This window comes from Olea europaea, unplaced genomic scaffold (assembly GCF_002742605.1).
Source record: "Olea europaea var. sylvestris unplaced genomic scaffold, O_europaea_v1 scaffold1019, whole genome shotgun sequence".
In the NCBI taxonomy this organism is placed as follows: Eukaryota; Viridiplantae; Streptophyta; class Magnoliopsida; order Lamiales; family Oleaceae; genus Olea; species Olea europaea.
The window spans coordinates 265,666-283,311 of record NW_019227515.1 but is presented as its reverse complement, the minus strand read 5'-3'; the positions used below and the strand labels follow the sequence as shown (position 1 = coordinate 283,311).

At 33.8% G+C, this 17,646-nt stretch overlaps 1 protein-coding gene and 1 pseudogene across 1 annotated transcript in view; one reads left to right on the top strand and one right to left on the bottom strand.

Moving 5' to 3' along the window:
• The window catches only part of LOC111372626, a 2,157-nt gene extending 1,131 nt beyond the window's left edge, over positions 1-1,026 (bottom strand). Inside the window, exons 1-3 of the mRNA XM_022995007.1 lie at positions 803-1,026; positions 457-657; positions 197-227 (exon numbers count right to left, since the gene is read on the bottom strand). Coding sequence (XP_022850775.1) covers positions 197-227; positions 457-657; positions 803-983 — 413 coding nt within the window. The 5' untranslated portion in view covers positions 984-1,026. The remainder of the gene's footprint in view (positions 1-196; positions 228-456; positions 658-802) is intronic.
• Positions 1,027-11,979: 10,953 nt separating this feature from the next.
• On the top strand, positions 11,980-14,683 carry LOC111372625 (annotated as a pseudogene).
• Positions 14,684-17,646: the final 2,963 nt, after the last annotated feature.

The following is a 17,646-nucleotide window of genomic DNA, read 5'->3' as shown; positions in this document are numbered from 1 at the left end:
TGACTATGCCAATATTGATATACCCCGAGGAGTGTATCCCGAGGACTCAATCTATACCCCACCTCATTTCTCTTCTTCGGTCCTCGAGGTCATCTAAGTCCTCGATATATTGTAGTCCTCGAGATACCTCGAGGACACTTTTACATTCCGTCAATGTCCTCGAGAATAGTCCTCGAGACATACACCACCAACATACCTCCTAAGACCTGGGTACCTAACTAACAAACCTAAACACCCAAGGATTCTACATCAACCCTAACACCACTTGTCAAACAATTCCATTACAAGTAGGACATTCTTTATAATAGAAATTCCCTTGGATAAAAACATCCAACCAACACAATCCTACTAGGAGTACACTACCTACTCCTATAAAAGCAGAACCTTGGGCCATTATTCAGGTACGTTTTACATTGTTCTTCAGCACATAGCCTCACGCATATATTTCCCTTTCCGACTTAAGCATCGGAGGGGCGACGAGAACACACCTCGTTGCCTTTGTTTCAGGTATCGGAAGATCACGTTCGTGCTCCTCACCAGTCATCAAGCTCGGAAAATCAGCAAGTACGATTTTTGGTAGCATCAGTTTGTATGTTACAGTTCTTTGTTCATCATTTATTGCTTCAGTCCTCAGCGTCACCGTCTGCGTGATCCCTCCTGTCACATCGAAACAAAACCTATTCGTTGGGTATCGTTCATTCTAAAAGTTCGATTTGTCAGATAGTGAACATTCGTTTATATCTATTTAAATTATGTCTTTCACGATTTTCCCTTATGAATATCGACAAATATTTATTCTTACCAGCCACAAAATTGTACAACAAGACTGCACCAACAGATCCCTCCTGTCCTTCGATTACTTGAGCACTTTTGAAACCTGCAGGGAATATATTGACAAGATCACTCATTCTGTTTTTAAAGAAACCATAGAACTTGTCAGCTGAAGATTGTATTTCAGCGGTTGCTTCAAGCTTTTGAGACATGGTATCAATTATAAAATAAAAACCCTAGTTATATCAAGAATGCACGTCGAATTGAATTGAAGCTAAGTCCTGTGGATATTTATAGTGTGGATTTGTTGTTTTCCAACAAATTAATTTTGTAAAATTATAATGAAAGATGGGTCGGCTGATGTAATTTTACCCCCAAATCTTTATATGGGCCTTGTTAAAGATTTCACGAGATCATTAATTAATTTTGACTTCCAAATTTGGTGAATTAAAATCATACTATTTAACCCCAGGACCGTGCTACATAGTCATAGAGGATGACACTTCGATTGACATAGCACACACACATGGAGGAGATCGGGATTATTTTATTCATGGGGACCCACACCTCGTTTGTGAGTGCTATGTCACCCATCGTGTCAAAGCCTATGTTCGTTTGGCTTAATTCTTAGCCCCAAATGGTATAAAATATTTATTCAGCAAAAAACAAAAATAGAAATATACAAAATATATACTGTTCTCCCAATTTTTTGTGCTAAAAAAATCTGAAGACGCCACTTTCAAGTTTCCAAAATACATTTTAACACTACGTGTAGCTCGTCTCTTTGACATGTAAACCATCGAGAAAATGTAAAGACACAAAATATTAATAATATTTTTCAATATTTTCTAGTATATAAATGTCTTTTTAACAAAGTCAATGCAGGACAATTATTATTAATTCAATATTCTAGACTAATGAAATTAGTTCCATTCAGAGTTCAAAAAGATATTAACATGATAATATCAGCAGCTAAATGGATGAAAAAAATGCTGAAATAGAAAAATTATTTTATTATTCTATAGAACAGCAATATAATCTTAATTATTTGTAATATATTATAACTTATAGTTAATGCCTTTTAATTTCTTGGAAACACGTGAAGCATGAATTCCTTTACAATTAGGAGCATTTAATTTAATAAATATTGTTGGCAACATATATGGTTGAATGACAATATAGATAAATTAGAATATTGGATATTTTGAGTGACAAATTGGTAATACTTGATGCATTCATTTTTTTCTTAATTTGAGTTAATACTTATCATTAGGTAACATAAACAAATGATATTAAAAGATACTTCACTCTAGCTGGACGTGGGTTTGGTACCCAACATGGTCGATTTCATTGATTATTAGTTTAAATCTAACCTAACCCTCGAACCATTCAAGTTTAGGTTGGTTGGCTTGGACTTGGGTCCAATTCATGTTGGATTCGATTTTTTTTGTTGAATTTGAATAATTTTTAAAACTTGAAACTACTTGAAAATTTCCTTTATTTTTAACCTATATAAAGAATTATTTTTTTGAAAACTAAATAGGTTTGAAACTATGTAGCATTTTCTTCTTATATACGTATTTTTTGGATTTATTCATTTTATTATCAAATCCTTAGTTTTTAGTTTATCGTCAAATAATTTATATTTGCACATAGTATTCGTACCAATCAACCTATGTAAAAATTGGGAAGTTGTATATTCTAAATCCTTCTCTTGTCTCCACTATTAAGTCTATTTAGATTTTTTCATTTTAGGTATTATATTTTTCAATTAGTCGGATTGGGTTGAATTCGATTTTTAATTCATAATTTGAGACCCAATTCAACTCGACCTCAATATGCCGACATCACCATCCACGCCACTCGATTGCAGCCGAGAGACATGGTGCTTACTCTAATACCATTGATATAGATTTTAAAAGTCATACTTAAAACTAGTTATTGAAGTTGAAGAGCCCAAACATATATAAACTACACACCGGAAGCCATACTTTTGATGTGTGATTCAAGTCTCGTACCTTGCAATGTTATGAGAGTAACAACCGAGACTAGAAAACAAACCAGTTGAATTTAAACGTAAAACAGTGAATGATCAACAAAAGGGAGAGAAACAATTGGAATACCAATCCCTTAGTCTCCATGAATGCAAAATCTAGTATACAATTTCTTCCATAAATTTAATGCTGTTCATTACCATATATAAGCAATTAAATAGCAATCAAACAAAAATTTCAATCACGGCTTTTCTTGAATCCCTCGGTTACTTTTCCCGCCGGGGTGCTTTATCCTCTGAAGGTCGCTGCCCCTCCGATCTGCTCTTCCTTGCTGGTGGTGACTTTTGTTGAGTTTAAAGACCAAACGAATAGATTTTATTAACAAAAATATTTTACAATTTTGGACACAAATTAATCTCTCTTAATGCACTCACCCTTATTTCATCACTCCAATAACTCTACTCAATTCTTTGCACTTTCTCACTCTCTCTCTCTCTCCCCTCATTTTTTCTTCCTGCTTCTCAATTCAAACTCACTCACCATACATATATAGCAACGCATATATATAGGCATAGGATTTAGTGTAAGTGTCGCCTTCCTTTGTCCGGAGAATTCTAGCATGTGGTGGAGGCAAAATTATCCAATAATATTTTAGATCCTTCTCTAATGCCAACAACTATGGAAAAATCTGGAAACCAGTGATGATTCTTCAATTCTCCCCTTTAGCACCGACTTTTCATTTTGACTCTTTTTTTTCGTTACGTCCGATTTTGCCTCTACGAATTTTGAAGTGTTCAATTTTTTATTCAACACATATGCTACTTTAAATATATTTAGTTCTTCCATACTTTCTTCTTCATCAATTTTTAGATTGATACTTGATTTTTCATGTCTACACAACATTAGTGATTGTGAGTTTGCATTGTTGGAAAAAATGGATTGAGTGGTTAATTTTGGCATAAAATTTGAGTGGAACCCAATTGGTTATTTTGGAAGTTTAAGATTGATCCGTGTTCTCATGGTTCTCCTCCATGAGAACATCAAAATCATGTATTTAGTTGCAAAAAATAATGTTCGAAATTGGGGCTCAAAGTGTGTTAATTGAAAGGGGTTTATGTGTCGGAGGGAAACCATTTCAGGTTTGTCCTATATAAGAAAATTATGAAAGCAAATACCACATTAAATAGGATTCCACTTTGGAAAGGTATGATCATGTGTAACATAGAAGCCCTCTCTACGTGCGCGCGGAAGGGGGGCAAATTGAACCAATATAAATTTCGGACGTGGAAATTGACCCTTTAGAAGAGCTTACATTTTGCTAATTTTTTTCTCCAACTGACCGTTTAAATTCCAAAATTGTTGAAACTCCTATATTCATTGTCATTATAATACGAGTTAATGACATTCATGGGGTTAAGCCTATATAAGTAACCCGATTTCTAACAATTCTACACAAGAGAAAAATAATATAGCATACAGTTTCTGCATAATTTTTGGTTTGCATACTGCATAGTCACACAGTCCCCTATCTATCCGAAAGTATTTTAGTGATATTGTTCAGACATAAGTTCTGTTCAGCAGAGTAATATCTGAGGTTCTCAAATTTTACTGTTCCTCCATTGTATCTTAGAGACAGACGTCCGAATCAAACCTCAAACACCTACGGTGAGGAGGCGAATCTATTTTAAGGAGTCTGTGTTCACACAGGCCTCGGTTCAAATTTATTTTGATTTCTTTTTTTTGCTGATTAGATTCACTCTTTCTATTTATTGGAATTTAATCTGCTCTATTTTGGCTAATTAGATTAATTTGTTCAATTTATTGCAATTTAATCTGCTATATTTTGAGTAGTATCCAAGTTTGCTGCATAAACAGTATGTGTCAATTTGGAAAGTTGCAAATTCGGTGTATGGTATTTGTTAATCCGGTATTCATTCACTAATATTTAGTCCAACAAACTAAAAATAAATTGAAAAAGAAAAAAAATTGGTTTCTTATATTGTTAATTTAGAAACTAATTTTCCATTTGTCTTTCAAAAATGGCAACCAAATCAATCAACATGGATGTGTCATAAACTATTGCCACTGGAAATCAGCCCGTGGGCTCTGCTGTGGCTCAAGTGCCCAGCTTTGTTGTGGTTTAGACTGTAGCTAAATTGTCAAGTCATATTGTGAGTAAATTTGTGGCTCCAACAACCAGCTATACAGTTACTGTTCTGATTAATCATAGAGAAAAAATTGGAGAAATTCAATAACTTGAATTTCAAGATGTGGTAGCAGAAAATGTTATTTTACCTGACCACCTTGGATCTTGCGAGATTCTTGAATGAAACTGCTCCAAAACTCAATAGGGTGAGGGAGATGTCCAAGCAATCAGTGAGGTCGATGCTTGAAAACATTTGAATTTTCTATGTCGAAACTACATTATGAAAAGTTTAGCAAACTCACTAGACAATTCGTATAATACTTTGAAAACTACTAAGGAGCTATGGAAGTTATTGGATTGAAAATATAAGACTGAGGATGCTAGGGCCAAAAAATTCATTGTTGGCCGATTCTTGGATTATAAGATGGTGGACTCCAAAACAATAACCAATCAAGTTCAAAAATTTCAAGTGATTCTTCATGAGATTCATATCGAATAGATGATTTTGAATGAAACCTTCAAAGTGACTGCAATTATTGAAAAACTGCCAGTTGCGTGGAAAGATTTCAATAATTGCCTTAAACACAAATGAAAGAAAATGAACATTGAAAAACTGATTGTTAGACTTCGAATTAAAAAAGACAACAGAAGTTCAGAAAAGAAGGGGTTCAATCCTATTGTAGCTAAAGCCAATATTATTGAGCACGGTCAAAGTTCTAAAATTTTAAAGAACAACATTAAGACATCTGGCGGCAAAGGTACTAAGCTGGGACCGAAAGGGAGTATTTCTAAGAAGAAATATCAAAGAAAATACTTCAATTATGGCAAAGTAGGCCTCAAGTCTTAGGAGTGTAGATTGCCAAAGAAGAATACATGGCACATAATGTGTTGGAAATAAATCTTACAGCAGTCATTTCTGAAATAAATATGGTGGTTTCTAACTCAAAACAGTAGTGGATTGACACCGGTGTTACACGGGGTGCGTGCTCTGATAAAGAGTTGCTTGCTGCATTCGAAGCAATTGAGAATGAAGAGAAGTTGTTCATGAAAAATTCAACAATTTCTGAAATCAAGTGTTCTGAAGTTGACATCGAGAAAGGAATTGACTATTAACAATGTACTATATGTGCCGAAAATTCACAAGAATCTTGTGTCCGAATCATTTTTTAATAAGCATGATTTTCATATTGTATTTGAGTCAGAGAAAGTTATTCTGTCAAAGAGTGAAATGTTTGTCAAAAAATGTTATGTTTTCGATGGTATGTTTACATTGAATGTAATGGTTGTTAAGTAAAAAGTGAATAAAGTAAACTCTTCTGCTTACTTGTTTGAGTCTTCCAACTTGTAGCACGGTACACTAAAACATGTTAACTATGATACTTTACGTAGACTAGTTAACTTGAAATGCATACCCATGTTCCACATTGATGATTCCAACCATAAGTGCAAAACTAGTCTTGAGACAAAATTAACAATGTCATCCTTTAAATCAATTGAACGGAATACAAAACCACTTGATTTAATTCACAGCGTCGTATATGATTTAAAACTTGTACAAACAAGAGGTGGCAAAGGACGAAGCCATATAAAAATTTGTTCTCTGTAAGAATGAAATTGAAAGTCAACTTAATAAGAAAATTAAGGCGTTGCAAAGTGATTGAGGTGGTGAGTATGAAGCACCTTTTGTTGAATTCTATGCACAGCATGGAATTATACATGAAACCACTACACCTTATTCTCTACAATAAAATGGTATTGCTGAATGGAAAAATCGTGCCTTAATGTTATGGGTTACCTCAGAACATTTAGGAAGCAATGTGTTATCATTACCTTTAAAATAAGGTGTCCCGAAAGAAAATGAAAAAAAAAAAGCCCTTATGAGTTATGAAAAAGGAAGAAAGTTTTCCTATAAATACTTACAAGTGTTGGGGTGTCTTGTTAAAGTGGTTGTTCCAACATCAAAGAAATTACATATAGGCCCAAATCTGTAGATTGTATCTTTATTGGCTATGCAAATAACAATAGTGCTTATCGATTTCTTATGCACGAGTCTAAAATTCCAAACATACGTAGAAACACAATATTGGAATCAAGAAATGCTTCATTCTTTGAACATGTATTACCGTACAAATCCAAAGAGGAAGTAAGCTCCTCCAAATGAACATATGAGACTATAACTGAAAAATAGTCAGGACGAAAAACTAGAAGAGGAGATTGAGGTTAGATGTAGCAAACGAGAAAAGACAGAAAAATCCTATGGTCCTAATTTTCTGACGTATATGCTAGAGTGAACCTCAAAATTATCAAAAATCCATGAATGTTTTGAAAGGACCCCATTGGAAGGATGTCATTAAAAGTGAAATGATTTCATACTGCAAAGTCATACATGAGAACTAGTGGATCTTCCTCTATGAAGCAAATCACTAGGCTACAAGTGAATTTTCAATAGAAAAATGAAAGTATATGGAACTATCAAAAAGTATAAGGCCAAAATAGTAATAAAAAGTTACAAAATGAAGGCCTTGATTACTTTGATAAGTATTCTCCAGTGACGAGAATAACATTTATTAGGATCATACTTGCGATTACCACTTTACGAAATCTTGATGTAAATCAAATGGATGTTAAAATCGCATTTTTATATGGAGATTTAGAAAAAGAAATCTATATGGAACAACTCAAGGGATTTTTGTCACCAGGACAGGAAAACAAAGTTTGTAAACTGGTGAAGTCATCGTATAGTTTGAAACAAGCACCAAAACAATGGTATGAAAAGTTTGATAATATCATAATGGCGCGTGGTTTTAAAATCAATGAGTATGACAAATATGTTTGCATCAAAGACACTAAAGATGATTATGTCATTTTATATATTTACGTTGACAACATGATTATTGTTGGCAATGACAATAAGATGATTAAATTCTCTAAAGATATGTTAAATTCAAGATTTGACATGAATGATATGGGTTTAGCTGATGTTATACATGGAATCAAAATCTCAATAACATTAGATGGGCTTGTTCTAAGTCAATCACATTGTGTGGGAAAAAAAATTAAAAAGTTAAGTAAATGTGATACTAGTTTGGTTAGAATACCAATAGATACAAGTCAATATCTATCTAAAAATAAAAGTGAAAGTGTTTCTCGAGTAGAATACTCGAAAATTATTAAAAATCTAATGTACTTGATGAGTTGTATAAGACCAGACATAGTCTACACAGTTAGTAAACTAAGTGAATATACAAGTAATCCAATAACTGATCACTGGAAATGAATAGTAAGAATACTAAGGTACTTAAGATATACTCCTAATTTTGGACTACAATATAACAAATATCTAGCAATCATTGAAGGATATAATTATGCTAATTGGATATCTAATATAAAAGATTCAAATTCTACTAATGGATTTGTGTTCACATTGGGAGGTGTTGTCACATCCTAAAAATCCTCTAAGCAAACAATTCTAACCAGATCTTAAGGAATTTGAGTTTATAACTCTAAACAAATGTGGTGAAGAAGTTAAGTGACTGCGTAACATCTTAGAGGATATTACAAGATAAACAAAATCTGTGCCAGCAATTTGCATATATTGTGACAATCAACCAGCAATTGAAAAGGCACAGAGTAACATGTACAATGGCAAATCTAGACATATGTATCGTAGACACAATATTATAAGACAACTATTCTCAACTGGACTTATCACTATATACTATGTAAAGTTAAAAGATAACATTGCGGATCCGTTGACCAAAGGATTAAATAGAGAGTTAGTTGGAAAATCATCGAAAGGAATGAGATTCAAGCCCTTAAACGGATAAGTTATTACAAAGAAAATCCAACCTAATTGACTAGAGATCTAAGATCCAGGTTCAAATGGACAACTTAATTATAAAGACTTAATCAAATCACTATGGGATGTTACCTCCTATCCATTCATATGATGTAACAATGATGTCTGTAAGGATGAAAGATAAGTAATAGACTTTTAATGATTATTATACGTCAAAGTTCAAGTCAAGTAATTCGAGTTACTTGTAATAAGAAATCACCTATGTGAGAGAGAAGTGAGACCGCTTCTAAGATAATTGCGTGGGGCTTAATTCTTAGAAACTCTTACAGAATCAGGCGTATGTTCATGACCAAAACGAACATAATAATGAAAACTGAATTTTGTTAGGGAGAATCCTGTGTGGAGTATATCATCATTTACACAAACGGCAGAACAGTTCAAAGACAACACGTCTACTGGTCAGCTAGTAAAGTAAATATACATTCACAAGAGAAAGGTTCAACGGATAATACCTACCTATCCTATACAAGTTTCAACCGTTGAACTTTATCACCAAATCTTTTGTTTCACAGTCTTGTGTCTCTCCCACTTTTCATTCATGTGAGAGATTGTTGCAAAAAATGGGTTGAGTTGCTAAGTTTGACATAAAATTTGAGTGGGACCCAATTGGTTATTTCGGAAGTTCAAGAATGATTTGTGTTCTCCTTCGTGAGAACATTGAAATCATGTATTTACTTGTCAAAAATAATGTTCAGGTAAATAAAAAAATTGGAGCTCAAAATGTGCCAATTAAAATGAGTTTATGTGTTAGAGAGAAATCATTTGAGGTTTATCCCACAAAGGAAAATTATGAAAGCAAATACCACATTAAATAGGATTGTACTTTGGAAATGTTTGATCATGTGTAGCATAGAGGCCCTATTTACGTACACGCGCAAGGTGGCAAATTGAACCAAAATAAGTTTCGAATGTGGAATTGGCCGCTTAAAAGAGCCTATGTTTTGCTATTTTTTTTCTTCCAACTGACCGTTTAAATTTCAAAACTGTTGAAACTCCTATATCTATTGTCATTACAATACGAGTTAATGATATTCATAGAGTTAAACTTATATAAGCAACCTGATTTCTAACAATTCTACACAAGAGAAAAACAATACAGCATACACTTTCTGCATAATTTACAGCACACAGTTTTTGCATAATTTTTTGTCTGCATAATGCATAGTTACACAGTCCCCTATCCATCCAGAAGTATTTTGGTGATATTGTTCAGACACAATATGTGCTCAAATTCTAGTATCTTTCGTTGTATCCTGGGAGATAGACGTCCAAGTCAAACCTCAAGTACCTACAGTGAGAGGACGAATATGTTTTAAGGAAACTGTGTTCACACAAGCCTCGGTTCAAATTTAATTTTTTTTCCAGTTTTTTGCTAGTTAGATTCACTCTTTCTGTTGATTAGAATTTAATCTAGATTAATTTGTTCAATTTATTATAATTTAATCTGCTACATTTTGGGTAGTATCTAAGTTTGATGCATATACAGTATGTGTCAATCCGGTAAGTTGCAAATCCGGTATATGGTATTTGTTAATCCGAAATTCATTCACTAATATTTAGACTAACATGTACGTACCTCGGTCTCTTCTTGTTGACTTGGTTTATCTCCTATGTTGTTGTTATCTGATGCATACTCGTCTTTGCATGCTCTCGTACATTGATTATTTCTATCACATCTTGTTTTTTTCTCAAGCTTCTGTCTTACTTCATTGATTTGTTTAGGCACATCCTTCTTCGACTTGTCATCCATTTCTTTTGAATCTAACATTTCCACCCTTTGAGGTGTCTGCCAAGCACTTGCTTTTCCAAACACTTCTTCCAAGTCAAATTTTTAGATTGATACTTGATTGTTCATGTCTACTCAACTTCTTTATTAGTGATTGTGAGTTTTTACATACCTTAATCTATTCTTGTTGACTTAGCTTTATCTCCTCTAACGTTGCTATCAGATGCGTACTCGTCATTGCATGCACTCGTTCATTGATTATTTCCATCAAATCCTATATTTTCTCGAGCTTCTATCTTAGTTCATTGATTTGTTTTGGCACCTCCTCCTTTGACTTAACATCCATTTCCTTTGAATCTAGCATTGAATCTAACAATTCCAGACTCTGAGGTATTTGCCAAGCACATGCTTCTTCAAACACATTTTCCAAGTCTGGTAGCTCCTTCCTCTATGGAGTCCACCAAGAAGACTCTTCACGAAACATGATTCCTCTCTGGAGCTATCGATCCAATCATCTTCTCCTAAGTCATCAATTTAATCATCTTCATAATCCATTTGTTCAAAGAGGACCGCTACTAATACTAATTCATCCTTTAAACTTGAATAAAATTTATTTTCTCGAGCCTGCTCAGTTATTGTTGTGGATATCTCAGTATCTTATTCTTCTTCACTATTGTATTTCTCTTGCTTGATAGATCTTGTTATATTACTTTCTGCTTCTTTTTCACTATTGTATTTCTCTTACTTGTTAGATGTTATATTACTTTATGCTAGCTCCTTTTTAAACCAACAGTCTCTAGCATAATGACCTCGCTTACCACATACGAAACACAAGTCATTAATTTGTTGAAATTCATTGGACGGCTGACCTCTCTTGTCGTGACTTTGTTTGGCTCCCCTTATCACAGAACCTTCTTCATGTTTATTTTCTTTAAATTTTTTATTATTCTATTGATGAAATTAACCTCCTCTTTTGTAGATAAATAATGCTTCTTCCACCTCGTTCTTTATTGAGACCCCTAACATTTGTCTGGTCAACACTTTTTGATCCGTCAACAAATTCTCAAAATTGATCGATGAAGGTTGCTCTGGCCAACCTTATATTGTAACAATAAAACTTCTAAATTCGAGTCTTAAACCATGTATGATTATTCTTCTCACTCGAGGCCCTGAAATTTTACTTAAAGCATCTAACTCTATAATTTCACAACAGAGATATTTAACTTTATTAAAATATTAACTTACCATTAATTCTCTTTGAGTAATCGAGAGCAACTCATTTTCTAGCAATTGCAACCTCAATTGTTTTTCTATGAGAGAGTGTGGCCAAAGTGTCACATTCATTTTCCTCTATTGTTGTATTTATAGCGCACAAAGCCTTACCCGCTTTGATTTCCACTTCTCCAGAGCTTCAATTTCTTCTAGTGGCATTGCGTCACGTCATTTTCACCAGCTACTTCCCATAGATCTTGCTCTTGGAGGTATGACTTCATGCAAGTCTGTCATATTGTGTAGTTCTGATTATAGAGCTTTTTCATTTTGCCTACCATTTGTAGGCCGCTTATCGTAACTTGAATTACCTTTCCATAATCAAGCAAACTTTATGAAAGCTTCACAATTTTCTTTTGTGCACGATCTCAAGAAGCTCAAAAATTAGCCCGACCATGTAGCTCTGATACCAAATTGTTGAGTTTAAAGACTAAACGAATATAATTTTATTAACAAAAGTATTTTAACAATTTTGGACACACACTAATCTCTCTCTTAAATTAACACTTCATGCACTCACCTTATTTTATTACTCCCCTAACTCTACTCAATTCTCTGTACTTTCTGTCTCTCTTCATACTTTTTCTTCTTGCTTCTCAATTCACACCCACACATCATACATATACAGCAACGCATATATATAGGTACGATGCCCATTTCCATTTTCTATATAAATGTTAGTTTTATTCATTTTCAAGGTACGTTCTAAAATCCTAACCGAAATCCCTCTCCCATCTCTTGCACTCTTTATATTTCATCCAGCCTTTGACTTCACCATCAGAGTGCAAACGGCCGTCCGACCTTTTTTTGACCGATGACCTTTGCCTTCTAGCGGAGTACTCGGTGTGTAGGTGATATCTACATAGAGGAGACGAGGTCGAAATTTTGTTAGCCCATTTTTTTGGGTCAACATCCCTTTTGAATAATTTGTTGCCAGGACCTTTTTAGGTATGACATGACCACATGTGAGACAAAGGTCATTCGAGGCAGACATGGTTTTGTTGCACAACTAAACAAGGGTTGCCACCTTAAGAAATGAGCAACTGAATTTTAATATTGATCAAGCTCTTCTACCATTTGATGATGAAAAATTCGACTTCACAAAAGTCGGCCAAGAGGAAGTCCTCTTCAAGTTTGAATCAAGAAATGACAATGAATTGCATTACTTCCCCAATTCAGCAGTTGATGTTGCTTCTAGCTCACCCAGCATTGTTACCATCAATGTAAGTTATTTTGTTACTTCAAATCAGTCGAGAACGGACCTAAGAGGGTCCTAGGGGGTCATGTGACCCCTAACTTTTGAATTTCTTTTTTTATAAGTCATATTTGGAATCGATTAAAATTTTAATTTTAATCTAAATCAAAATTAATAATTAATTTTAATAACATATTTATTAGAATCTTTAACTTTTTAACTTTTATCAAAATTTACTAAAAACCTGATTTTGACCCCTACAAAACGGGGCAAAATCACAATAAATTTGAATTTTTTTTCATTTTCTCTCACTCTATCTTACTCTCTCCCTCACATTTACCAAAATCTTAACCCTTCTAGTTTTTTAAAATTTATTTATAATTTTTCTACAAATTATCACATTCATTATAATTTTCACTTTCCAATCAAAAATGCAATGAATTAAAACCTAAATTTACATTTTCTCTTATCCTATTTGTGTATACGGTGTGTTTGAACTAATTATATCTAATTTAATTTATACTTAACGAATTGTATTAATTTGATTGAATGTTGGTAATATATTTTTCCTTTCAATCACTTAAATTGATTATTTGTATTAAATACACTAAACAAATTTGAAACGTAAATATGAATTTTCTTATTATGAGCAAAATATTAATAAAATGACTATTTAAAATCAAATGGATGAAAATTATGAGCAAAGTATTAATGAATAAATATTTTTTTAAATATAAATATGTATTTTCTCGGATCAAATATAAATCATTCAAAAATTAATAACAAAGTATTCGATTCGTACAGAATTTGATCGTGTCCCCCTAACTAAAAATTTTTGCGTCCATCCCTGAAATCAGTTGCATAAAATGTAGATAGCTTTTGAATTATAGAGTGCCTACATCAAGGGCGGACCTAGGGATGGCCTAGGGGGTCACGTGACCCCCTAGTTTTTGTTTAAAAAAAAAAATTAATTAGAAAGTGAAAGTTTAAAGCATACATAATGCAAACAGCAGCAGGCATCTCTCTCTCTCTCTCTCTCTCTCGACTCCAACCATTTCTTTGTCGCTCTCAAGTCAAGTCTCACAAACCATTTGAATAAAGCCCTTGCCGACTACCGTTACCATTTACCCACCAGCCACCAGTCTACCACTTCACCGTTCCGACACTACTACTGAAAGTTTGATTGTGATCCCTTAACCCAAAATGTTTGCGTCCATCCCTGGCCTATATCTTGTTTTTTCACGTGAGTTATGTCACATATGGGCACTTACTTCTGATACCCGTGTTCTTGATTGTTTTCCGCAAAGGATTGATCGTGCAAGTTTCTTGCATGCCCTTCACTTAGCTAGAGAAATAGCAGATCCCGCTTTCAGAGTGGGTTATAATAGTTTGGGTGCATTTACCACCATCAATCACCTCCACTTCCAGGTGATAAAGCTGGCATTCTGTAATTTAGTTCGATATGATTCATCACGCAGCTCTTTGTTTGACTTTATTAATTGTCTTAATTGTTTGTTGACATGTATCTTACTTCTAACTTCCATTACCAATAGAGAAAGCAACAAGTTTCAAATTAATGACCAGCAAGGGGACAAAGGATAATAGGGTGATAGTATCTAGGTTACTGGATTATCCTGTGCCCGGTCTGTTTTTTAAGGGTGGATGCAAGTCGTGCAATTTATCCAATGCTGTTGCCAATTCCTTTCAATATACTAATAGTTGATTGGGTCAAAAGAACCTTTTCGCAACCTGGAGAAGAACTTTAGTTCCCAAATTCTAACACTTCCCATCATCTTACATAACATGGAGATATTTTTAGTCAATTGAAAATCATAATCGTGTTAGTAATAAGATGTAACTTAGGATAAGATCGTTCGGTGATTAGTCTATACTAATATGAATTTTGGAGAATAACTCTTTAGGCGATTAATAAGTCACACTTGGTAAAAATGATTCGTATATAATATAGCATAAATTTTTCAATATAGACAAATAATTTGACTTTTACTCTGTTTGGAGTTCTAGATATCTATTTCACTTATGCTATCAATATATTTCAATATTGCATTAGAAGCTAATTGTGACTTTTTGTCGATGAAATGGCAGTCTTAAACTGAAAAACAAGCACATAGGGGTGGCAAATGGGCCGAGCGGCTCGTCAGCTCACCCGCTCGGCTCGTGAAAACGGAGCTCGTGGACGGCTCATGTTCGTAAAAACACAAGTCCGAGTGCGAGCCGAGCTGGCCGGTTCGGTGGGCTCGGCTCGCACAAAAAATGAGCCGCGAGCAGCTCGTTTGGAATGAGCCCACGAGCTCGTGTTAAATGTGACCGAAACGGTCATTGACTTTTGTCAGTGACCGTTTTAGTCCCCCATTTTTTTTTCTTTTTTTTGACCGTTAAAATTCAGTGACCGTTTTGGTCCTTATATTTTGTTTTTTTTGTTTTCTTCTTCTATAATTAGTGGCATTTAGCCACAAATTTTTTTACAATTCTCTCAACTCTCAATTATCTTTCTCTCAACTTTTTTGTATTGTGTTGATAACTTGCATTTTTATATACAATTTATACAATATCCATTTCTCATTTCTCAGTGCTCACTATATTTATTGAAATTCCATCCAATTTTCATTTCTCACTACATTTATAGAATTATTTTTCTACTAGTTATTACTTATTACAACTAAACAAATGGATCCACGCTCGTTTGTTGAAAGCTTGTTGGGTGTGGGAGGAAACAAATCGCCTATTCAGAATCAATTTGAAGGTCTAAATGACGTACCCCTACCTGAAAATATTCCAGATTTGGATCTTCATCATCATGTAAACGGCAATCCGAATTATCCAATTAATTTGGATGATGTTGACGTTCCCGAAGTGGGACACGATCAGGAAGAAGAGGCTGAATTAAAAATTCCTGATATGAGGGGAAAGCGAAAAGGGAAAAAAAGTAAAATGTTGGGAACACTTTAAGTTGATTTCAACGGGAAAAATCGTCAATGGAGTCTAAAAATTCAAAGCAGTATGTAAATACTGCCAACAAAAATAGGCATAGCAAAGAGGAATTGATACCACCCATCTCAACCGTCATTACAAAGTATGTGCGGCCAAACACGAACTTATTCCAAGCTGTCAAACACAATTACAATTTGGCAGTCCAGATGCTGGTGGTTCTACTACACCCCTATCCACATGGGTGTATTCGAAGGAGAAAGCTCGAACCGGAATGGTGAAGCTTGTTGCTGGTGTTGAGTTGCCTTTGGCATTAATTGACAACCAACACTACGTCTCGTATGTGAAAGAATATCTGCAACCAAGATACGCTGGGGTAAGTCGAAATACTCTTCGTTCCGATACCAATATTTTACTTCAACAAAACAACAATTAATTATGGATTTGCAAAAATATGGGGGTATCATATCTTTAACTTCTGATATATGGGAAATAATTAATAAAAGAGCATATATAGCTGCAACTGCACATTATATAAATTCACTTTGGTGCATGCATAAAAAAATTATTTCTTTTAAAATTATTCAGTTTCCTCACAACGCTAATAATATATTTAATGCTATTATTAGTATTGTTAAAGAATATCATTGCAAAGGTAAAATTCGTCCATTTACTTTCGATAATGCTAGTATTAATAAAGTAGTTGCTGAAAAATTGCATAGGGTACTACAACCTGATTTTGGTAGGTATTTATTTCATATTCATTTTGTATGTCATATTTTGAATTTAACTATCCAAGATGGTTTAAAATATATAAAGGATGAACTTCAAAATATTAGGAACGCGCTAATATATATCACAATCTCTCCAAGTAGAAAACAAGCATTTGAGGATTATTGTGCCGAATTAGGAGTGCAAAATGCTAAAATATTTGTTAGCAACGTAGGTCATAAGTAGAACTCTACTTACTAATTATTAAAGTCATGTGAAGATTTTGAACATTTAATAACCGACTTTTATAACAATAGACATGTTAGAAGTGATGACGATGGTATGTTGACCGAACGTGTTTGGCATTTAGCTTTGAAAGTTAAAAAAATTTTGACATCTTTTTATGAAACCACTAAAATTTTATCGAGCGTTTACTATCCCATCAGCTGTATGGTGCTTGAACATCTTTATATAATTGCAAGAACATTTCATAAATACAGAAATGACCCTGATTTTAGTGAAATTATAATTGCTATGAAATTAAAATTTAGAAAATATTGGGAAGATTTGCCTATATTATTTCCTTTAGCATACGTAATAGACCCCCGATATGATTGATCAGGAACTAAATATATAATTAATCAAATTTCAAACGCCTTAACATTTGATACACCTATCACATATAGAAATTTAAAACAAACATTATGTGAAATGTATGAATTATATGCGAACCGAATGGGTACCAATATTAGTCGGATATCATCTGCACCTACTCCTTCCACTGAAATTGAAGAAGAAGATGTGGAAATATTTAATTTATTTTAAGGCATTAATTCGTATAGATTTGATTCATCTGCAATGTGTTCATCTACTACCAATACCACTGCCATGTCATCACCATCTGTATCTCATTCTCATCATACATCTACAGGCTCAACTCATAATGTATCGCCTGCTGAATTAATTGATTATTTCAACCAGAATATGTCAAAACAATTAAAAAAGTTCAAACAAAATAATTGAATT